We start from the raw sequence: 21,446 nt of genomic DNA, 5'->3' as shown, positions 1-21,446 counted from the left end.
TTGCTACTTTTTATTCTGTGTCTTTGCAGTTTACTTTTTTTTTTTTAATAATGAAACCCTAAACATATGTATGTATACGTGTAACTAAAATTGTGGGCCTGATGTGGTGGCCCATGCCTGTAATCTTGGCATTCTAGGAGAATTGCATGTTGGACCCCAGCCTAGGCAATTTAACAAGAACCTGTCTCAAAATTAAAAAAAAAAATTAGAAAGGGCTGGGGATACACTCAGTGCGAAGGTCTTGGGTTCAGTCCCCAGTACCACAAAATGAATAAATGATAGGTTCTCTGAAAGCATAGCATGAGGAAAACTCATTTGGTAAGAGTCATGGGTATCATCTAGACAAACGTTCATCCTGTGGGGCTTCTCTTTTTGTAGGAATCTGCGGCGTATTCGGAAGTGTCAGCGTGGTCGAGAACAGCAGGAAAAGGAAGGGAAAGAAGGAAACAGTAAGAAGACCATGGAGAGTGTAGACAGCCTGGATAAGCTGGAGTGCAGATTCAAACTGAATTCCTATAAAATGGTCTATGTGATCAAGTCAGAGGACTACATGTATCGGAGGACCGCCTTGCTCCGAGCTCATCAGGTGAGAACCAGTCACAGGAATTTCTCTCCCTGTCTGCTTCCCTAGCCAAGGCCAGGACAAACCCAGGATTTTGAGATTGTTTCTGTTCCTTTATAAAATCTTCTTGCCAGGCATGGTGGCACATGCCTTTTATCCCAGCATTGAGGAAGAAGGATCACCTTGGGTTCAAGGCAAGCCTGAGCTCCATAGTGAGACCCTGTCTCAAAATCCTCCTTGGGCTGGGGATTTAGCTCAGGGGTTTTGCCGCCTGCTGTGCAAGCGCAAGGACCCAAGTTCGATCCCCGGTACCAAAAAAAAAAAAAAAAAATCCTCCTCTTGGAAGTTAGAACTGTTGAATAATGAGGTGTATTTATTTGCTAAGGATTTTGTAGCAGTAGTACAATGCTGTGTGTCTTAAAAGAACAGAAATTATTGCCTTTAAATTCTGGAAGATAAAAATCCAAGACCATTGAATCAGCAGGGTTGATCCCTTCTTAAGGCTGTGAGGAAGGACAGCTTCTGGTGCTTTGCTGACAGGCTTCAGTGTTCTGGATCCTCATGCAGTATGGAACCTCTCCATGTCTGTGTCCAGAAAAGTCAGGTTCTGCAGTCCTGAGGTTAGGACTTAAATGTGGGAATGTGACAGTGCACCCTGTAACACTTTAAGAATAGAAATACCTGAAGTGCAAGGACCAGAGTTTGATCCCCGGTACCCAAAATAATAATAAAGAATAGAAATACCTGATGGTATCTTCTGGTAAGGCTGCTCCCTGTGTTTATGTTTCAAGTGGTACCTGATATTTTGCTTGTATGAATTCTTCCTGTTTTCACCTCTTATCTAAGTAGTGACACCTTCCTGATGCGTTTACATACTGGGTATCTTTCCAGGCCCTGGGAGACAGCCATGAAGTAGAGCAGACAGGTATATGATTTGCCCTCCTGGGGAAACCAGCCAGGGAAAGGGGAGGAGATAGCTGGCATACAGGCCTTGCTTTTGTTAGTGTCAGCTTCTCCGAAGAAGTGATGCTTGAAGCCTGAGTAATGATGAGCCCATGTGGCCTGAATGTAAAACCATAGAGAAGGTAGGATACATGTAGCTTGGAGGGTAGACAGGGGCCACTTTTGTCTCATAAGCCATGGTAAGGATTGAGGTGCATTGGAACGCTTTTTATAAACCGTTTTTTAAAAGATTGTGTCACAAAAAGAATGGGGAGCTACAAAGTTGGAAAGGCAAAGATCCCTCCAGAGGCTTGGTCCAAATGGGATATGGTGGCACCCAGAATATGAAGTTGGCATGGAATCCAGAGAATTAGATTGCAGGTTAAACATGGAGACAGAATGGGCAGGGTGTGGTGATGGGTCAGACACTGCTTACACAAAGGGAGAACATCAGGATATGCTGCCTGTTCTGTTTGGCTTTTGTTGTTCTTAAATCATTGGGAAGTTTGGAGTACATCCCTTAATAGGAAAGGGTTCCTAAGTTTGGAGGCATATCAAGCACGCCGTCTTGAACCGATTAAGGTTTAATGTTCAAGGTAGAGATGTGAGGTTTAGTGTGGTTCTCACGGCTGGGAGTGGCTGCTGTGTTATGGCTCTCTTGGAGCTTGGCAACTGTTTGTGTCTCCTGCTGTGCCTTGCATGTGGGCAGCAGTTAATATTTAGCAGGCCCATGACTGGTAATTGCCCTTCACCCCCGAGCCTGGGCTCTGCTACTGGGTGGAGTCAGGTCGGGGCAGGGAGAGTGAGGTGTAAGCCCCTTGCTCTGCTGATTTGGAAGTGGGCTGCTACTTGCTGTGCTGAGAAAGATGACCAGCAGCTGTAGCTTATTAAGTTTTATCTCGGGTGTGTTCAGATCAGCTAAGCTGCTGTTTAAAATGCAACTTTGTGTTGTGGAGTGGAGCTCAGTGGTAGAGCTGAGCTAGCATGAAGCTTCGATCCCCTGGCTTTGATCCCTAGCACTGCAAAAAAATTTTTAAAAGGGCAGATTTGTGAAAGCGTATGTAAATCTGTATTTTTAACAAATTCCTTGTGATACTAGTGCATACTAAACCTGAGGAAGTACAATGGTATACTGCCCTGAACCTGTGTTGACATTTCTCAGTGGTTTTAATAGTTTCCATCTCCTTCCAGCAGTCTTTATGTTCTCACCTCTTCCAATTCTCTTTAAACTTTTTTTTTAACCAGTAGTATCTGCGAGTTGAGCCCACATCTTTCCTCTGCTGCTTTAGGCCAAAATTGGGATTTGTATTTGAAGAGGTTTTTAAGTACTATTTTGTTTTCCCCATTTTGTTTTGTAGTCCCATGAACGTGTTAGCAAGCGTCTGCATCAGAGATTCCAGGCCTGGGTAGATAAATGGACCAAGGAGCATGTGCCCCGTGAAATGGCAGCGGAGACCAGCAAGTGGCTCATGGGTGAGGGGCTGGAGGGCCTGGTGCCCTGTACCACCACCTGTGACACAGAGACCCTGCACTTTGTAAGCATTAACAAGTATCGTGTCAAATACGGCACAGTATTCAAGGCTCCTTAACTGCAAAGCCAGAGCAGTAACTTGAGGAGGTGTGTGTGTGTGCGTGTGTGTGTGTGTGGGCATGTGCACTCACACACCCTAAAGAAGCAAGGAAGATGCCTTTTTGGCCTCCCTGGGACATGGCCACTGGCAAAGCGTGTCACCAGGTAGGATACATCTAAGGAAGGTGGACCCCTTGCAAAGCCCGAGCTGGCCCTTCCCCAGGGATGTTGGCTCTTGGCCCACCCTAGAGGGGAAGGAAGCCCATGCAAGCACAGAGACATGCAGTTGCTTGCTACACCAGCAGAGCTAAGACTCGTGTCTCCGGTGCCCTGACCTTCAACGGAGCAACCAGTGCTATTCATGCTTCGACTGGATGGAGGTGCGGTTACAAAACAGACTGGGGAAGGACTTGAGCAGATGCATTATAACTGGGATGGTCACGGCTCCTCCCTCCTCCCACCAAGGGAAAGAGACTGGATTTCTTTGATTTTTTTTCCTCCCTGGTCACTTGTTCACATCTAAGATCACCCATTAGGTTTTATGTGGAACCTGCAGTTGGCTTTGGGATTGATCATTTTGTGGATTTGATTCCTGATGAATCCCTTGCTGCCTACCCCTTCTTTCCTCTGTTTCTCAGCCTCAAGAAGTTCAAATCAGTCATCCTTTTTAGCTCCCGTGGAACTGTTTTGTACCTGCTTCTTTATTAGTCTTAGTGCCATCCACCAGCTTTACTCTGACACACATGTGCACACACACACAATTTTAACTTGTTTTTTTTGTAAATAATGTACATACTGTCAATTTTTTATTAAAAGAAATATGCTTTGATGTGCTAGCGTAACTGCTCTAGCTTCTTGTGTACCATAGTACTATGTGGCTTCAGATTTAGTACCTATGAAGAGATGTACAAGACATTTATTACACTTTTTACCAAAGGGAGTTACCGTTGTAGTACTTTTGTGTAAAACTTGTCTTCCCCTTTGCCTCCACTTTTTTTTTCTTTTTTTTTTCTTTCTTTTTTTTGTAAATAAATAAAGCTTGGTTCTTACTTAAGGAATAAACTCTGAACCCAATTGTTCTCATCAGAGAGCTGTTTTAAGAAGGCAGGAGTTCTGGCTTCAGTTCCTTCTCCAAGGTACAAACAGGATTTTGCTTTAAGCAGTAATAGTTACTTGCACTTGTCCTAAATCAAAATATCCCCAAATTTTAAAGTAGACTTTTTTTTTTTACTTCATTCTTTTGTTGCAATTTCCCACCTCTTCAATTATGTGGAAATATTTTATATTTGAGTAGTGTTGAGTGAGGTAGTTATTTCTATCTATATTTTTCATATCTTTATTAGGAATAAGGATGAACAACTTAAAATACCAAACCAGTATTTTAAAGTTGTGTGTAAATTGTAAAGTAAAAATGTGGTTGGGAGAGGATTTGATACATTTCCTTTAAGCAACCACAGATACGGGATATATACACACTTTTTAATGATATAAATTTAAACTAGGTTTCTTTTTGGGCCAGGGTCTCACTCTATCCTAGGCTGGGCAGGAATTCAGGCAATCTTCCTGCCTCAATCTCTTGAGTGATGGGACTGCAGGCGCACAGTACCACCTGGCTCTAAACTAGCTAGCATACACTTAAATGTGAATGATTGGGACTGGCCCTTTAGTAAGGGAGTGGAGTTTTCTCCAACTATCACCCTACCGTTGTAATCAACAGTATTGTTTTTGTTTGCTTTTTAATTTAAAATTAGCAAAACTAGGGCCCAGGAATTTAGCTCAGTGGTTCCGCCACCTGCCTCGTAAGCGCAAGGTCCTGAGTTCAAGCCCCAGTACCAAAAAAAAAATACCAAAACTATATAAAGAAAAACAAGTTTTTTGATTCCCGGGCTCTTAAAACCAGGCAAACCTCTGTTTTTAGGCTTTCTGGTTGTAGGGGACAAGAGACTGAACCTAAAGTGCAGGGTGACACAAAGCCTTTGGGGCAGAGGGGAATCCAGGCAGGCAGGTATGATACCTACTTCCTGGAGGCAGTCTCGGCTACAGCCCACCCCTCTGTGCTCCCCATTGGAGAATCGGCTGACTTGGAACTGGGGGGAGGGGGGAATTGGTGGAGCATTGTTGTCTCAAGTACCTTCCTGGAGGTCGGGAGAGGATTTCAAGACCAGGAGAAAACCCCAAACCACCAATATAGTAAACAGTGGGGACCTTTACCGGCAGCCAGAGTTTTTGCAACTGTTTTACCCTCCTACTATCTGGCCTGAGAGCTTCATGCTTTTAAGTCCAGCTTGCACTGCTTCTGTATAGAGCAGAAAGCTCTTTTTAAGCCACAGTTGGTATTCTGACCCTAGTTACCTTTTTTACTGGTGGTTTTATAAACAAAACTGGCTACCTAGTAAAAAACAAGAGCAGCCAATGAAGCGATAGGGACGTGAAAGGAACTGCAGGCCTGGCCCTTGGGCTGTGCCGTCCTCCTCGGTGACCGGCTTTAGTCTACTGGATTTATGGTGTTGGCAAAGTGTTAGCAACCAATACACCTGAAGTAGGGCGTGCGACAGGGAGGACCGTGGAGTACAAAGCCGTTCTCCCTGTCCTTGCACGCTGCCTACTCATCGGCATGGAAACGCCCAACCGGGCCGCCTGGCTCTGCATCTCGCGTCTCTGTACCACCGGGCTAAACCAGGGCTCTGGTCAGACCCGAAGACAAGGAACCCACTTTTGTAGGCTGCTTCAGGACCCGAGTCCGTCCCAAGGCCCTCGTCACACTTCCCGTTTCATTGAGGGATTCACCTGCCTGCCTGCTCAGATGAAGCAGGAGAGCCTCGAGAGCGCAACTTGTAGCTTTCAACTAAATCCTGACTCAAAGTTCAGCCCGCGTCCGGGCTTTAAAGAGGCGCTGGTGTTGCAAGGAAAGCAGCCCGCCAGGGCCGCCCCGCCCCGCTGCCGGACCCCGGAACCTTTGGTTCTCGGCCTCCGCAGTACGCGGCCTTCCGGCAGAGCAGCGAGCACGCAGCGATGGCCGTGGCGGCACCGGCCCTGAAACACTGGCGCACGGCGCTGGAGCGGGTGGAGAAGTTTGTGTCGCCACTCTACTTCACCGACTGCAACCTCCGTGGCAGGTGCGGACGGGGACGGAGCCAGGCTCAGGGAGACTCGGATAGCGGGGTGGTAGGGCTCGGGGAAACGCGTTCCGCCCTCCCGCCAGGCTCTTCGGGGACCGGCGCCCGGTGGCCGGGCTCGCCAGCTTCCTGACGCCCGAGCGGCTCCGCTACCAGGACGCGGTGCAGCAGGATTTCCGCCCCGCGTTGGTCGGCGACCGCTTCGGACCCACGTGGGTAACCCCCAGCCGAGGCCACGCCCCTGTCATCCCGACCTGCAGCTGTGGTGGCGCAGCGCCCCCTGCCGGACGGCTCCGATTCCGCGGGCTTCCTGGGAGTTTCCACCTGGTCCCTGCTTGGAACACCCACTAGGCGCTCCCCTAATTGCCTTTCTCCTCCCCTCACCTTGCGCTCCTGTTTCGCTCTTTTCTTGTGACTGAGTACTTTGCCTCAGAGGCTCGGGGCAGGTCTCAAGCCCTTGTTGATAATTCAAGGAAGTCAGGCAGGAGGGGCTTCCACCTCTGGGCCCATCACCCTGGCTCTTGTAGGTGGTGGACCTGCTGGTTCCGGGTGGAGTTGATCATCCCCGAGGCATGGGTGAGCCAAGAAGTTCACCTCTGCTGGGAAAGTGATGGAGAAGGCCTAGTCTGGCGCGATGGGGAGCCTGTCCAGGTGAGTGGTCCAGCCCCAGGGCCAGGTAGACCACATGTGAGCCCCAACCTAGTGTCTCTGCCTGCAGGGTGGTCTCAGGACTTCAGAACTATGAAAATTGCCTTTGGGCACCTGTGTAATTGGTCCCTGTTTTCGAACTCTTTTTTTATTCTATATAGTACCTACTTATGGGGGAAATTTTCAGAGTTCTTAGATGCTATGAAGTAAAATATTTAGGTTATCTTCACAGGCTTAAACTTTATGACCCTGTGTGGTTGGTTTTTATGTTTACTTACAGAATAAGAAACAGGTTTAAACAAAACAGAAAATGCTAGAGGATACTCATTTATTTGGAGACTTTCTATTTGGGAGGGATTGACTGACATGTGTTATAAAAAAACATCTTTCCTTGTGGTAAAAAAAAAAAAAAGAGAGAAAGAAACAGAGGTTTGTTCACTGGTTCACACAGCTTCCATTCCAAACTGAACTCTCAATCTGGGGTTGGGACTGCTGTTTCCTGTCCTAGAAGGCGGCAGACCCTTCCTTCTTTCCCTCTCTCCCTCCTTCCTCTTTTCCTCTTTCCCTCCCGTTTTTCTTCCCTCCCTCTCTCCTTCCTGCCATCCTTTCACTGGCTCAGCTGGTGGCTCAGCCACCTGGTACCCACTCTAAGAAACACTGGGGATGTAGCAGGGGATAAGGCACACCTGTTGGTGGATTCATGGAGTTTCTCTTCAAGTATTATTCAGTGTGCAGGGGCCACCAAAAGCCACACCCAGTTCTCCTAGGTCCTGTCCAGAACTCTTCCCATAAGACCATGAGCTTTTCACTAGTAAACAGGTGCCACTGGGTGGTCAGATGCTCACTGCCATGGGATGTTGGAGGACCCAGTGCTGGGGACCGGGTGGAGGGGCCTGGCCCCCTTCTGCTTACACATCCTTTGAACTGTCCGAAGACTTGGACCCTGTTTCTTTCTCTCCCTATCAGGGTCTAACCACAGAGGGTGAGAAGACCAGTTATATCCTGACCAACAGGCTGGGAGAAGGAGACCCCCGGAAGTGAGTGGGTGCCTGTGCCCTGGTGGGCACTTGGGTGGATGGAGAGGAGGCCTGAGGGACCTCAGAAGCACTGCCACCTTTGGACAGCCATTGTCAGAGTCTGGTTGAGAAAGTAGGCCTTTTCCTGACTAAAACTAGCGTTTACCTTCTTGTGCTAAGTACAGAAGGGCACAAAGAAATAAATATCTCCCATTGTCCACCACCTAGAGATAACAGTTATAATCACCTCAGTATTCATATCCTCAATGTTTCAGTGAAAAAATCACTTTTATTAGCTGAGTTATACTCTTTTGATATCCCCTCCTCGCCCCACATGGTGGTAAGGATTGAACCTAGAGGCTTGTTCATGCTGGTCAAGTTCCCTGTCATTGAGCTACACCTCAAGCTCTGCTTTGATATTTTGTAACCTGACTTTTTAGAACCCATAGTATAACATGGGCATCTTATGATACCACCTGAAGAACTTCATAGACATTATTATTGTGCTTTCTACTTATTGAACACTGTTTCAGATACTTCTAGATACTGGGAATATGCTAGGGAATTATGTAGTCCTTGACAGTAGAGAGACACAGAAATACTCATGTAAGCCATGGGTGATGGCACACGCATCTAAACCCAGCACTCTGGGAAGGTGAGACAAGAGGATCACAAATTTGAGCCCAGCCTGGGCAATTTAGAAAGACTCCATCACGCACACACACATATTAAAAAGGGCTGGGGGGCAGTGCGGGGATTTAGCTCAGTGCTTCCCAGCACCTGCCTCGAAAATGCAAGATCCCAAGTTCCATCCCCAGTACAAAAAAAAAAAAAATCTGATATATGGAGTACTACGCACCATAAGAGAAGAGAGCATTGTCTCTAATGCCCCACTCATTGGGCCGGGGATTTAGCTCAGTGGTTCCAGTGCCTGCCTCACAAGCGCAAGGTCCCGAGTTCAATCCCTGGTACCAAAAAAAAAAGGGCTGGGGATATAGCTCAGCGTGAAGAGCTAAGGTTCAATTCCCAGTTCTGAAGAAGAGCTCCTATAATTACAAAACAAGTGAAGGCTCTGAAAGAAAATGATGAGAGTTGAGTATGGAATGTGCTGGTAGTAGGAGGAGAGCTGAAGGCTTTCCTTGGCCAAGCTCACCCTGCAAGGCTTGGGTGGAACAGCTCCCAGGAATGGCCACTCTTACTGGCTGCTGGAGTTTGGGCTGAAAATTCATGCTTTTAATATGAAGAGTAGGTTCTGAGGCCAAGGCAGTACATTGCTTGGACAGCTTTGGAAATAAGAGGCTAAGCAGTGGTATGATTCACAGGCTCCCAGGCCAGGCCACTTACTGTCCCTGGCCAAGACAGAATACTCAGCAGGACACAGCTTGGGCCTGGGGATACTGCCACATACCTGGCCACTATGGATCCTCTAGGTGGTGGGTACTGGAGGGGGTTGGGAGGGGCAGTGAATGCCTCCTCTGTGCTCCTCCCCAATCCCCCGGAGGTCCCTGCTCATCACTTGGCCTGAGGCTGCCTCCCTGCATTTGTAGCCTGACCCTCTATGTGGAAGTAGCCTGCAATGGGCTCCTGGGAGCTGGGAAGGGAACCATGATCGCTCCCCCTGACCCTGAGAAGATGTTCCAGCTGACCCGGGCTGAGCTGGCCGTGTTCCACCGGGATGTCCACCAGCTCCTGGTGGACCTGGAGCTGCTGCTGGGTGTGGCCAAGGTACTGACACCCCACACCCTGGTCACCCTCCAGAGTCTGCTCTGGACGTGTTGTTTCCTGGGCTAGGTCACTGGGACACTGGGATCCAAGGCAGAAAGAGAATTTCCCTAAGTAAAGGGAAATGGTGCTGAAGGGACATCAGTGGGAACAAAGGGCTGGAGCTCCTGCTGGGAACCCTGGGAAGTCAGCTGGGCCCAGCACTGGAGCTCAGTGTCCCCTCACTGGAACTCAGTGGAGTTCCCCCCGACTGAGGGGGAACTCAGGGGCAGAACCTCACACAGGGCCTTGGGAAGGACAGCCAGCGCAGCTTCCAGGCCCTGTACACGGCCAACCAGATGGTGAATGTCTGTGACCCTGCCCGGCCTGAGACCTTCCCAGTGGCCCAGGCCCTGGCCTCACAGTTCTTCAGCCAACGTGGAGGTGACAGCCAGCACACTCTCCATGCCATGGGGCACTGCCACATTGATACAGGTAGGTACCACTGGTTGGGTTGTCTGGGGAGGCAGGAGCCAGTGCCCTTGAAGCCGGGCTGTGCCGGAGAAGCATAGTGTGGCTCTCAGCAGTCTCATGCCCCTCTTGGGCCTCAGTTTCTCCACCTGTAGAAAGGGGCAGAGGTACTTGACTATGGACTCTTCTCGCTGTGGCTTATTTATTCTGTCAACAAAAGCTGCTGCCTCACAGGCCCTGTGCCAGAGGCTGGGGTAGCATTGCAGAGGTGATGACTACAGTTACCACAGCTATGATGACACATGGGGAGAACCTGTGGGGAACCCAGGAGAGGCACTTAACCCAGACGAATAGAGAAGGCAAGCAATTGACAAGAGTGTGCCATTCCTCAGAGGTGTAGAGTTAACTGAGTCAGGGCCCAAGCACCCACTGGTCAGCTCTGGTCCTGCTGGAATTCCAGTGTCTGTGAGGCTGTGAGAAATCCACGTTTTCAACAAGCTTCCTGCTGTGTTCATTCTGATACAGCAAAGGTCTCTGAATCACAGAAGGTTCTCTGCTGTGCCACACAGCATGGGCTGTGTGTCTGTATGTGGGGGTGCAGGATTCCAGGCAGGTAAAGAATCTGAGGCCTCCTTTCCCACCCTCTCCCCCCATGCAGGGGATTTGAAATGACAGCTGAGGAGATCACAGGCTCTGCAGAGTGAATGGCCTGGCCCCTGGCCGGGAGGAGGGATAGGATAGCAGGGTTCTGGGACAGGGAAGGGGCAGAGGACCCTCAGGGACCTTGCCTCTGTCCATCTTTGACCTCTCTCTCTCCAGCCTGGCTGTGGCCTTTCAAGGAGACTGTTCGGAAATGTGCCCGAAGCTGGGTGACAGCCCTAAAACTCATGGAGCAGAATGTTGATTTCATCTTTGTCTGCTCCCAGGTCAGGAGGTGGCACCATGGGGCAGGGTGGATCCTGGGGGTCCTTGAGCCCCAGAGACCCAGATTCTCTGCCGTGCATGAGGACCTTTTTACCTCTGGCCCAGATTTCTCCATCCCCACTCCACAGGCACAGCAGCTCGAGTGGGTAAAGACCCACTACCCTGGCCTGTATGCCCAGCTGCAAGAGTTTGCCTGCCGAGGGCAGTTTGTGCCTGTGGGAGGCACCTGGGTGGAGATGGTGAGTGCACTGGCCTCCCCTCAATACTGGTCCCCATGGCAGTGGCCAGCCCCTTGGCCTGGTGGGTGACTTTTGGAAGCCACTACTGCCTTCTCTGTGGCAGGGCTTATTAGTCCTCTGGGGTTCCCAGGGAGGTGGGTCTCCCAGATAACAGGCTGTCTGCCTGCCCTGTTCCCAGCACCACCGCAGGCAGATACACACTCACACTTGGCAGGAAGTGAGGACATGGCCACTTCCTGGGGCCCTGCCTCTCCTGCATCAGGGGTGTGGGGCTGGCCCCTGCCCCCACCTGCATTCTGCCCACTCAGGCTGACCTGCTGCCTCCCTGTCCCCTCACCAGGATGGGAACCTGCCCAGTGGAGAGGCCATGGTGAGGCAGTTCCTGCAGGGCCAGAGCTTCTTCCTGCAGGAGTTTGGGAAGCTGTGCTCTGAGGTAGGCAGGGCTGTCCCCAGCTGGGCATGGTGTGGCTGGGCTCTCCCAGGGTGCTGGGGGCTGATGCTGGGTCCTGTGTGGCCCTCTCTCTGCAGTTCTGGCTGCCGGACACATTTGGGTATTCAGCGCAGCTCCCCCAGATCATGCGTGGCTGTGGCATCACGCGCTTCCTGACCCAGAAGTTGAGCTGGAATTTGGTGAACTCTTTCCCTGTGAGCACATCCCAGGGTCATGGTCATAGCAGGCCTGTTTACCTCTGCCCAGGCTCATTGAGGGGACCTGGCAGATCACCAGATCCTCATGGGGAGTGGAGTAGGGTGGGGCTCCCGTCAGTATCTTGTAGCAGGCAGGGCAGGTTGAGGACCTGGTGGGGAAGGCCACCCTGCTTCAGCCTTACCCCAGCCTCTCCCCTGCCTCCATCCCCTGCTCCAGCACCACACCTTTTTCTGGGAGGGGCTGGATGGCTCTCGTGTGCTGGTCCACTTCCCACCTGGTGACTCCTATGGAATGCAGGGCAACGTGGAGGAGGTGAGGAGCACCTAGGACAGGTGAGGGCCAGGTGGAGAGGGCCAGGCGTCCTGGGCTAGGTGGGCCCACACTCACTGACCTCTATCCAGGTGCTGAAGACTGTGAGCAACAACCGGGACAAGGGGCGGGCCAACCACAGTGCCTTCCTCTATGGCTTCGGTGATGGGGGCGGTGGCCCGACTCAGACCATGCTGGACCGCTTGAGGCGCCTGGGCAACACTGACGGGCTACCCAGGTCAGGCCTGGCTCTCGTGTAGCCACCTCAGCCCTGGCCTCAAGCCTGCCCTCTGCTCCTGCACTAGGCTCAGCCCCTCCACCCAACCTCGTCCTCCTCCAAGCCCAGCCCGCCGATTCCTCCAGGCTCCCACCTGGGGGGTAGGGGGGACCACCATGGTGGTCAGGTGCCTGAGCCCACCAGAGAGGGTGGTTCCTGAGTTTCCAGAGCCAGTGCTGTGTGTGCAGGGAGGTCTGCAGGGGGCTCCCTGTTGGGGCTGTACCTCTTGTCAGTGTTCTCGGAGTGGAAAATGGTGAGGCCCAGGCTGTGGTCTCCCTCAGGGTGCAGCTGTCTTCTCCGGGCCAGCTCTTCGAGGCGCTGGAGAGTGACCAAGGCCAGCTGTGCACATGGGTCGGGGAGCTCTTCCTGGAGCTGCACAATGGCACCTACACCACCCTTGCCCAGGTCTGCAGTGGTCCGGGAGCGAGGCAAGAGCAGACTATTTGCGCCTGTCCCGAGGAGAGATGTGCAAGGGCTAGGGCCCTGGGGTGCTGGAGGAGAAGTGCTGGGTGGAGTGGCCAGAGGGGTTCTGAGCTCAAGTGGCTCTGGGGTATCCTGGGCTATTCAGGCCGAGCCCAGACTCACCCACCCCTCCCCGGGAATAGATCAAGAAGGGAAACCGAGAATGTGAGCGGATCCTGCACGACGCTGAGCTGCTCAGCAGCCTGGCTCTGGCCCAAAGTGCCCACTTCCTGTACCCAGCAGCCCAGCTGCAGCACCTCTGGAGGTCAGCCTGGCACCCGGCCCTGCCAACCCCAGACTCCTCCACCACTGCCAATACCCCATCCCCACCCTGGCTGCCCCCCATAGGCTCCTGCTCCTGAACCAGTTCCATGACGTGGTGACTGGAAGCTGCATCCAGCTGGTGGCAGAGGATGCCATGAAACACTATGAAGGTGAGGCTGATGAGTCCCACTCCCCTCTGCAACCCAGGGCAGGGCCCAGAATGTACCCCATGGAACACACGGGTCACCCCAGACCCATTGCCCTAAGACTGACTATTCCCTCTTTCCCCAGACATCCGTTCCCATGGCAACACACTGCTCAGCACTGCGGCTGGTGCCCTATGTGCCAGGGAGCCTGGGCCTGAGGGCCTCCTGGTGGTCAACACACTGCCCTGGAAGCGCACAGAAGTGCTGACCCTGCCCAAGCCTGGGGGTGCCCAGAGCCTGGGTAGGAGCAGAGGGGAGGAACTCAGGCCATAAGACTAGGAAAAGCACACTCCCCTGGGGGTCTCTAGGGGTCTCGGGGTGCCTCATGCCGTGGGGTAGGAGCCACATCCTTCACCATCCTGCCCTGACCTTAGGGAGGTGTCTGGATGGTTAGTGGGTGGTGCTAATGGCTGGGCCTCACTTCCAGCCTTGGTGACCGTGCCTAGCATGGGCTATGCACCTGCTCCCACCTCACCACAGCCCCTGCCGCTCCAGCAGCCAGTATTCGTGGTGCAGGAGGTAAGTCTTGCAGCTCCCGGGAAGGCGGAGGGCTGTCTTAGGTGCTCCTGAACCTGGAACCAACAGGCTGGAGCTAGGGGCAGGAGGCCCCTGGTTGTGGGAAGCCCTTGCAGGCTCAGCCTCAAAGTTCCTCCCACCCAAGACTGATGGTTCTGTGACTCTGGACAATGGCATCATCCGAGTGAGGCTGGATCCAACTGGCCACCTGGCGTCTCTAGTCCTGGTGGCCTCTGGCAGGTGCCAACCCCTTACTGTCCTTTCTCTGTACCTGTCCCTTGGCCACAGCAGCCTACTGGGCCTCACCTGGGACCCACCATGGGGTGGGGCAGGCTGGGCCCCGAGTCCCTTGTCCCCACTTACCCTGCCCTGCTCTACCAAGTACGGCTGGAACACACGGTGATACAGATATGAAGTGCCAATTCCCATGTCCCTCCAGGGAGGCCATTGCTGAGGGTGCTCTGGGGAACCAGTTTGTGCTGTTTGATGATGTCCCCTTGTACTGGGATGCCTGGGACGTCATGGACTACCACCTGGAGACACGGTATTTGCTAAGGAGGACTTGGGGGTCAGAGGTAGGGAAATAGGCTGTTCTGGCTCAGTGCCCCCATCCATCTCACAGGAAGCCTGTGCTGGGCCAGGCAGGGACCCTGGCCGTGGGCACTGAGGGTGGCCTTCGGGGCAGTGCCTGGTTCCTACTGCAGATCAGCCCCAACAGTCAGCTCAGCCAGGAGGTTGTGCTGGACATCGGCTGCCCCTATGTCCGTTTCCACACCAAGGTAGCTGGGGCAGGGTGGTGGCCACCTTTGCCAGGTGTGACTGGTGAGGAGAGGCTGGCCCCAACTGGGGGTGATACTCCCTTCTCTTCCCTTGTGCTCCCAGGTGCACTGGCATGAGGCCCACAAGTTCCTGAAGGTGGAGTTCCCTGCCCGTGTTCGGAGCCTCCAGGCCACCTACGAGATCCAGTTTGGGCACCTGCAGCGGCCCACCCACTACAACACCTCCTGGGACTGGGCTCGATTTGAGGTCTGCCATGGGGATGGGGGAGGAAGGGTCTTAGACCCTCCCTGGCTGAGACATGGGCTGTGTGGTTTAGGAGGAGGAGGAGGAGGACCACAAGTTGCTTGTGCCAGGCCTTAGGCTAAATGCTATATATTCAGTTTGATACTCATGAGAATACTGAAGCATACAGATTGGGTGGCATGGACAAGGTTTGCTAAAGGGGGAGCTAGAGTTCAATCTTAGTGACACCCTAGTGACAGGCACACCAAAGACTGGGGGCCCAAGGAAAAGAGTGGGGTCACCAACTAGGTGTGGACCTGCCGCAGGTGTGGACCCACCGCTGGATGGACCTGTCAGAGCATGGCTTCGGCCTGGCCCTGCTCAATGACTGCAAGTATGGGGCATCAGCGAGAGGCAATGTCCTCAGCCTGTCACTGTGAGTGGGGGCTCCTAGGCTGGGCTGGTGTGGGGAGCTGGTTTTCCCGGGCCAGACTCCACCCCTGACCCCCCTTACACCCCAGCCTGCGGGCACCTAAGGCTCCTGACGCTACCGCTGACATGGGGTGCCATGAGTTCACCTATGCACTGATGCCGCACAAGGGTGAGTACTGGGCACGCCAGGTCTCTCCTGTGCCCTAGATACCCCCTGCGCTTTTCTGAGCCTCCAGATAAACTAACCTCCTTGGGACGCACCTCAGCAGCCCGGCCCCCACCGAGGGCTCCATTTTTACCATGTGTGGCTTTCTGGCCATGGCCAGGCTCCTTCCAGGATGCTGGTGTTATCCCCGCTGCCTACAGCCTCAACTTCCCTTTGTTGGTACTGCCAGCCCCAGGACCAGCCCCAGCCACTGCCTGGAGTGCCTTTTCACTGTCCTCACCAGCTGTCGTGTTGGAGACTGTCAAACAGGCAAGCAGGGGGCTTTCTGGTTTCAGGGTCCTGGGCTAGCTATGCTCTGGCCTGCCTACCACCTGCCTCCCTCCCCAGGCTGAAACCACAACCCAGAACCACACACTGGTCCTGCGGCTGTACGAGGCCCATGGCAGCCATGTGGACTGCTGGGTACATACATCGCTGCCAGTTCAGGAGGCCATCCTGTGAGCAGAGGTGCGGGATGGGGTTGGAGGTGTGAGTCCTGCCCCCTCCTGGCCCTGATGATCCCTCCTATTCCACAGATGTGATCTCCTGGAACGTAGAGATCCTACTGGCCACCTGCCCTTTCGAGACTCATGCCTGAAGGTCACCTTTGCTCCCTTCCAAGTGAGGTCCCTATTGCTTGTGCTCCAGCCTCTATCAAACTGAGTATCTGGGGGTGGTGTTTTTTTGTGCAAGGCTTTGGGACTCAGCTATACCTCCCCAACCTGAAACAAGGACCTGTCATCTCAGGCACAATAAATTCTTGAGTCAGCAGCAACCCTGCTAGTAGCTCCTGCTGGCTTTCCTCGGGCCCCCTCTTCACCTTTGGGGAAGTAGGGGAGGGTTTTTTCCCAGGGATTTGGAGACAGGGCAAGATCTAAGGTTACTTATGTGTGCAGGGTGTGGGTAATATCCAAGAGCCAGGGACTGTGAGATAAGAGGCAGAGGCCCTGAGGAGAAGGCCACACAGGTTCGTTCTGACTGCCCCCATGGGAGAGGAGCTGTGACCAGTCGGGGCCAGGGTTTGGGGCAGCCACTGGCCCTGAAAGAACCTAGCCTGGAGGAGCTTGGAGCCTGGGCTAAATGCTGTACATTTAGTCTGCAATACCTGCCTCCCAGGGCAGGCTGTCCTCCAATAGCCAGAGCCTTGAGGACAGGTGGGGATTCCATCTGCCTTGCCAAGGAGGTGTCCCTGTCCCCGGGGAGGGCTGGGCAGCAGGCTTCATTCCAACCTAGCCATCAAGCCCGGCATGGTGGCACATGTCTGTAATCCCAGCACTTGGGAGGCCGAGGCAGAAGGACTGCCACAGGTTTGAGGCCAGCCTGGCTACAGAGTGAGTTCAAGGCCAGCCTGAACTACATAGCACAACCTCAAGATTAGATATAGATAAAGCCTAGACCTGCAGTCAGCCCAAGAAGAGCCAAAAAGTTCAAATTTATTTATTCATTTAAAAATACTGCATTTTCCATGCGGGCTTAAAAAATGTGGAATATGAGGTTCAATTAAGAACATGACAGGGCCGGGGATTTAGCTCAGCGGTTTAGCTGCCTGCTTTGCAAGCGCAAGGACCGGAGTTCGATTCCCGGTACCAAAAAAAAGAAAAAAGACAGTTGAGCAGGAAACAGCCACAGGTCACAGCCATGTAGCCCTTCCAAAGTTGCTCCTAGGAACTCAGACAGGCTCAGGCTCCCAGCAAGGCAGCCAAAAGGGTGAGTGCAGGGCCAGGGATTTAGCTCAGTGGTTCTGCCACCTGCCTCACAAGCACAAGGACCTGAGTTCAATCCCCAGTACCAAAAGAAAAAAAGAGTGAAAGCAAGGAGACCAGCTAAGAGGCTGCGGTGCCCCCAGACTCCTCAGATGGGGTATCAGCCTTCCTCTTCCTGGTTCTGCGGCGGCCTGAGGAGGAAGAGATAATGTACTAAGACCCCAGGCTGGGTCTGCCACACCCATCTCTGTGCACACATTCCTGCAGAGCATCCCACTTGCCCCCAAGGGCCACTTTCTCCACCTGTGGTGGCCTGTTGTCTCCTCCCTTTCTCAAGGACTATGGGAGCTCCTGGGTCATGTTGGAGGCCTGGCCTCTCAGGCTCCTGGGCTGCAGTCATCTCAGGAAGGCATCTCTGGGTCCCTGGTGTCTTAGAAGGGGCCTTGATTGGAGGTGGAGGGTGCTCCATTCCATCCATGGGTGCTGGCTGGGTTTCCTGGGATTTCTTTTTTCGATACTTGGCCCCTTTCGGGGCCAGGGGGCCAGGATCCCCCTGGAACCAAATGGTGCGGCCGTTCCGGTCCCGCAGGGAGCTCATGCCTGGCATGCTATAGCACTGCAGCCAGGCTCTGAAGGCAGCAAAGTCTTCCTCTCCGTGCTCCGCCCCATAGCCTTTGCCCCCTGTGGGACAGAGGGACCTGAAAGGTCAGAGGGCAGACTCTGGGCAGGAAGAGTGGGACCTGGTCCAACCCAGCCCAGACCTCAGCCACACAGCTGTGCCTGAGTCAGGGGCCAAGGTCCCCTCTTGCCACTCACTGTGTGACCATGGCTGTGCCTTCCCCACTCTGGCCCATGGCTTCCCCAGCCTGCAGTGGCCCTGCCTGCTGTGTTGCAGCCTAGAGGAGGCAGGTACTGGCCAAGAAATCTGTGAACTTGCACCCCCAGCGGGGGAGCCAGGCCCAGGAGGACAGCTGCCCAGGTTGCACAGTAGAGGTCACAGGCTCTCTTGGTTCCCTGGGCCTCACCTAGCTGGACCACTTCCTTGGGCACTGAGTGGCACAGTTCCAGCAGGTCCGGGTTCTGCAGCTTAGCCCTGATCTTCTGGCTCAGAGTGAGCTCCGGACTCTGGAGAGGAGCAGGCAGTACCTGGCTGTCAGCTTGGGGCAGGGCCCCGAGGTGGCTCATCCCCTCCCCAATCCTGCCCACTCCCTACACAAGGAGCTAGGCCAGGGACACCCACACTCAGACCACATCCCCACATCCCTAGTGCCCTCACCAGCCGGTGCTGCTGCAGGGCCTCCAGGACTGTGCGAGCCTTCTCAAACGGAGGGATCCTCAGCCTGAAGTGGCAGGGGACTCAAGGGGGTCATACTGAGCCTTGACAGTGGGCCCACCTCCCCCTCAGCCCATGCCCATGGCCCGCCTGCTGACCGGAACAAGATCTCTGCTCTCAGGTAGTTGCCAATGCCATTGAAGAACCGCTGGTCCAGGAGGGCCTCACAGATGGGCCGGTTGAAGGCCTTGTCTGCCAAGTTTCGGAGCACATTTTCCCTGAGGAACACAGCCTGGGTGTGTAAGGCCTGTATCCCATCCCTGGGGCCAGGGTGGGAGGAGCTGGGAAAAATTGATGTGCCTGTGTGCTCAGGATGCTTCTGAGTACAAGGTGAGTGAGCACAGGGCCTCTGGGATCTGATCCAGGGCTCCCTGCACGGATCCTGGTAGCTTAGGCTGTCCATGTGGGTTTGACCTTGCCCTGAGGGTCATCTGTCTGACCACCTCCAAGAATCAGGGCTCCTCTCCCCTGAAGAAGCATTTTGCTTCTTCATTCTTCAGGGCAGATTGGCTGGGTTAAGGGCATGAGGAATGTGATGGAGCCAGAGGACCAGGTCTGGGGAAAAGAGAATGGAAGGTTCCTTGGGTACTGCTTAGGCCCCACAGGCTCCCCAGCAGGAAGACCCCAAAAACAGCCTAGCTGCACATTAAGAGAGAAGCTTCCAGCAGTCCAGTTCTACAGTGTGACCCTGGTCCTCTGTACAGGGCCAGCTTCGAGTTCTGTAGAAGGTAGGTAAGGCCTTCTTCCTAGCTGTCCAAGAAAGGTAAGGTGGGCAGAAGGCAGGACCAGGGACAGACACGTTCCAGAGTGTGCACCCAGGTTCACACCTGGGCAGGCCAGGAGTCACTTCTGTGATGCCAGAGATGAAACCAAGCCTCCTGGGGGCTGGCTGCAGGTACCTTGTCCCCCAGGAAGGAGAATCTGCTAAGGCCAACCCTCTGTCTCTTGCCAGTTAGAATCCTCTGCTCCCCAGATTTTCGAGGCTTGGTCTCTCCCTAATCACCCATACCCAGTGCCTCCACACACTCCACAAAAGTCACTCTGCACCTTCACCTGTTGGATTTTCTCCAGCTCATATGTTTGAGTTCATCTTGTGTCTGTCCATCCCCAGCTGACAGTAATGCTGCGGGAGCAGGGACCCAGCCCAGGGCAAAGCTGGCACAAACCAGTGGCTCTGATGCCCCTCTGAGGGGAAGAAGTTGGTGGTGCCATGTCATCTTAGGTGACCCACATCAGACCCCAGGTGGGTCACTACCCCTACAGCAAGGGACACTCACAGAGGAGACCGCAGGATACAAACTCGTGGGCAGGCAGCATATGGGAGACCATCCAACCTGATTGAGGAGCTGTCATCAAGCAGTCCCCTCCGTAACCCTCTGAAACAATCCCTGTGCTGCCTTTGGGGGGGGCGGGGATTGAACCCAGGGCCATACACATACTGGGCAAGGCTCTACCAGTGAGCTACATCCACAGCCTCTCTTTATTTAAGTTTTATGTTGAGACAAGGTCTCAAGTGGCCCAGGCTAGCCTGGAGCTCAGCGATCCTTCTGTCTCTACCTCCAGAGTACTGGGGTTACAGGTGTGGGCCTCCCCTGGCTGCAGCCTTGGTTCTTACCCTCCGCCTCTCCTAACCTCCTGGGAGCACCAACAAACAATGGTGTTCCGTTTTTGGTTTTGGTTTTGGTTTTTGGTACCGGGGATAGAACTCGAGTCCTTGAGCTTTCGAGAGAGAAGCGGCATAACCAGAGCTAAATCCACGGCCCAAATGATAGTGTTCTGGGCACAAGCTGCTACCCATGTTCTGTCTTCCAGGTGGTGCCCTCTCCCCTCACCCCCGGGCTCTGGGAGCCGAACCAGGGTGGGAACATTGTATTCCTCCTCACACTGAGCTAGTCCTACCTGAACTGTTCATACTCCAGGAGGACACAGGGCCCGCGGTCCGGCTGCCACTCGCCCCCTGGGTACCAGCGGCCAAAGCGGCGGATATCCACGAAACACAGGGCTAACCGGGGAGCAGTGGAGGCTGTGTAGAAGCGCAGGTGGGCATGGGGTGGCAGCGCCTCAGCGGGCGCCAGCTGGAAGGAACCGGTCATGCCGAAGCGAAAGACCAGGGCTAGCGGCTCCCGGACGGGCTGGGCCCGGGGCAGGGGGCTGAGCGTCAGGCGCAGCTCCTTGCCCCGAGCTGTGGCCGAGATTCGGTAGGCGCTGCTCTCGAAGGGCACCTCGGGGTTGCGGCTGACGGGAGACTTCTCCACCGCCCCGCCAAACACCAGCCCGCGGCAGGCCTGGTTCACGAAGCGGCTGGCCAGGTGCAGCTCGGGGCCCTCGGGCATCCTGCGAAGGGGCGACAGGCCGGGCCGGTGGCGCCAGTGAGGTGGCCGTTGTCACTTGTATTCGGCAGAGAAAGACACAAGAGTTAGAGCCAGCTGTGCGTGGCTCCCCACCCGGAGCGCGCAACAGCCCGGGGAGCTGGGCTTCGCTGGGGCAGTGGCCCCAGTCCTGCTCATCGCCTGCTGTCCTCGCTGCATGATCAAGTCTCGACTTTTGCAGGCCGTGCGACTCCTGTGCACCCGGCCCGCCGCCCTGCTCCTTGGGCTCCCAGAGGAGGGAGGGACTTTGGCCCTGCCCTCTTCACCCAAGCCACTCACCCGCCCCGAGCGAGCTCAGGCCAGCAGGGACCGCTCAGATACCGAGTCCTCGCCGGGCCGCTTTTTTGCGGCAAGGGTGCTGCAGGATCTCGCTCGGCAGCTTCCCCGGCCAGCACCCACGCGCCAGCCGCGGCTACGCCCCCTGGTTCATGGGCGGGGCCCGAGCGCAAGGGCTGCCGGGAGAAGAGTGCAGTTTTGGGAGGCGCCTGTTCTGGGCTTGACTCCCAAGGAAGACTTCCGAGCCTTCCCTT

The 21,446-nt window shown here is 54.3% G+C and overlaps 3 protein-coding genes across 14 annotated transcripts in view; 2 read left to right on the top strand and 1 right to left on the bottom strand.

Annotated features, from left to right (window-relative positions):
• The window catches only part of Sin3a (SIN3 transcription regulator family member A), a 79,259-nt gene extending 75,131 nt beyond the window's left edge, over positions 1 to 4,128 (top strand). For all 4 annotated transcript variants that reach the window (XM_087210248.1, XM_087210247.1, XM_087210245.1 and 1 more), the window contains 2 exons: positions 379 to 586; positions 2,863 to 4,128. In XM_087210248.1, the coding sequence (XP_087066374.1) occupies positions 379 to 586; positions 2,863 to 3,093 (439 nt within the window). In that variant the 3' untranslated portion in view covers positions 3,094 to 4,128. The remainder of the gene's footprint in view (positions 1 to 378; positions 587 to 2,862) is intronic.
• Positions 4,129 to 4,410: 282 nt separating this feature from the next.
• Positions 4,411 to 16,286, top strand: Man2c1 (mannosidase alpha class 2C member 1). Of its 7 annotated transcripts, none has more exons than XM_087210250.1 (27): positions 4,413 to 6,190; positions 6,277 to 6,402; positions 6,718 to 6,841; positions 7,805 to 7,875; positions 9,177 to 9,287; positions 9,402 to 9,579; positions 9,861 to 10,050; positions 10,846 to 10,952; positions 11,079 to 11,189; positions 11,530 to 11,622; positions 11,718 to 11,834; positions 12,055 to 12,150; positions 12,240 to 12,385; positions 12,706 to 12,829; positions 13,030 to 13,151; positions 13,235 to 13,320; positions 13,442 to 13,597; positions 13,784 to 13,875; positions 14,018 to 14,112; positions 14,312 to 14,416; positions 14,495 to 14,651; positions 14,755 to 14,898; positions 15,201 to 15,310; positions 15,396 to 15,475; positions 15,633 to 15,781; positions 15,860 to 15,979; positions 16,048 to 16,286. In XM_087210250.1, exons 1-26 carry the CDS (start codon positions 6,087 to 6,089, stop codon positions 15,971 to 15,973), a joined length of 3,108 nt encoding a protein of 1,035 aa, XP_087066376.1. In that variant the 5' UTR covers positions 4,413 to 6,086; the 3' UTR covers positions 15,974 to 15,979; positions 16,048 to 16,286. The 7 variants fall into 7 exon arrangements, with proteins under 7 accessions (XP_087066377.1, XP_087066376.1, XP_087066379.1 ...); XM_087210249.1 differs by having other exon boundaries at positions 6,035 to 6,190; positions 15,860 to 15,969; XM_087210251.1 differs by lacking the exon at positions 15,860 to 15,979 and having other exon boundaries at positions 4,411 to 6,190.
• Positions 16,287 to 16,924: 638 nt separating this feature from the next.
• Neil1 (nei like DNA glycosylase 1) lies at positions 16,925 to 21,356 on the bottom strand. 3 transcript variants are annotated; one of them, XM_004872049.3, is made up of 7 exons: positions 21,196 to 21,355; positions 20,447 to 20,934; positions 18,646 to 18,765; positions 18,491 to 18,554; positions 18,240 to 18,339; positions 17,518 to 17,895; positions 16,925 to 17,405 (listed from the first exon to the last, which is right to left on the bottom strand). In XM_004872049.3, exons 2-7 carry the CDS (start codon positions 20,878 to 20,880, stop codon positions 17,335 to 17,337), a joined length of 1,167 nt encoding a protein of 388 aa, XP_004872106.1. In that variant the 5' UTR covers positions 20,881 to 20,934; positions 21,196 to 21,355; the 3' UTR covers positions 16,925 to 17,334. The 3 variants fall into 3 exon arrangements, with proteins under 3 accessions (XP_004872106.1, XP_087066382.1, XP_087066383.1); XM_087210256.1 differs by having other exon boundaries at positions 20,447 to 20,881; positions 21,196 to 21,352; XM_087210257.1 differs by having other exon boundaries at positions 18,213 to 18,339; positions 20,447 to 21,356.
• Positions 21,357 to 21,446: the final 90 nt, after the last annotated feature.

Source organism: Heterocephalus glaber, unplaced genomic scaffold, assembly GCF_053883595.1.
Source record: "Heterocephalus glaber isolate CG9 unplaced genomic scaffold, H.glaber_assembly_v1.0 deba00001140, whole genome shotgun sequence".
NCBI classification, from domain to species: domain Eukaryota; kingdom Metazoa; phylum Chordata; class Mammalia; order Rodentia; family Bathyergidae; genus Heterocephalus; species Heterocephalus glaber.
The sequence above is the reverse complement of the archived record's forward strand: the minus strand, read 5'-3'. Positions and strand labels throughout refer to the sequence as shown.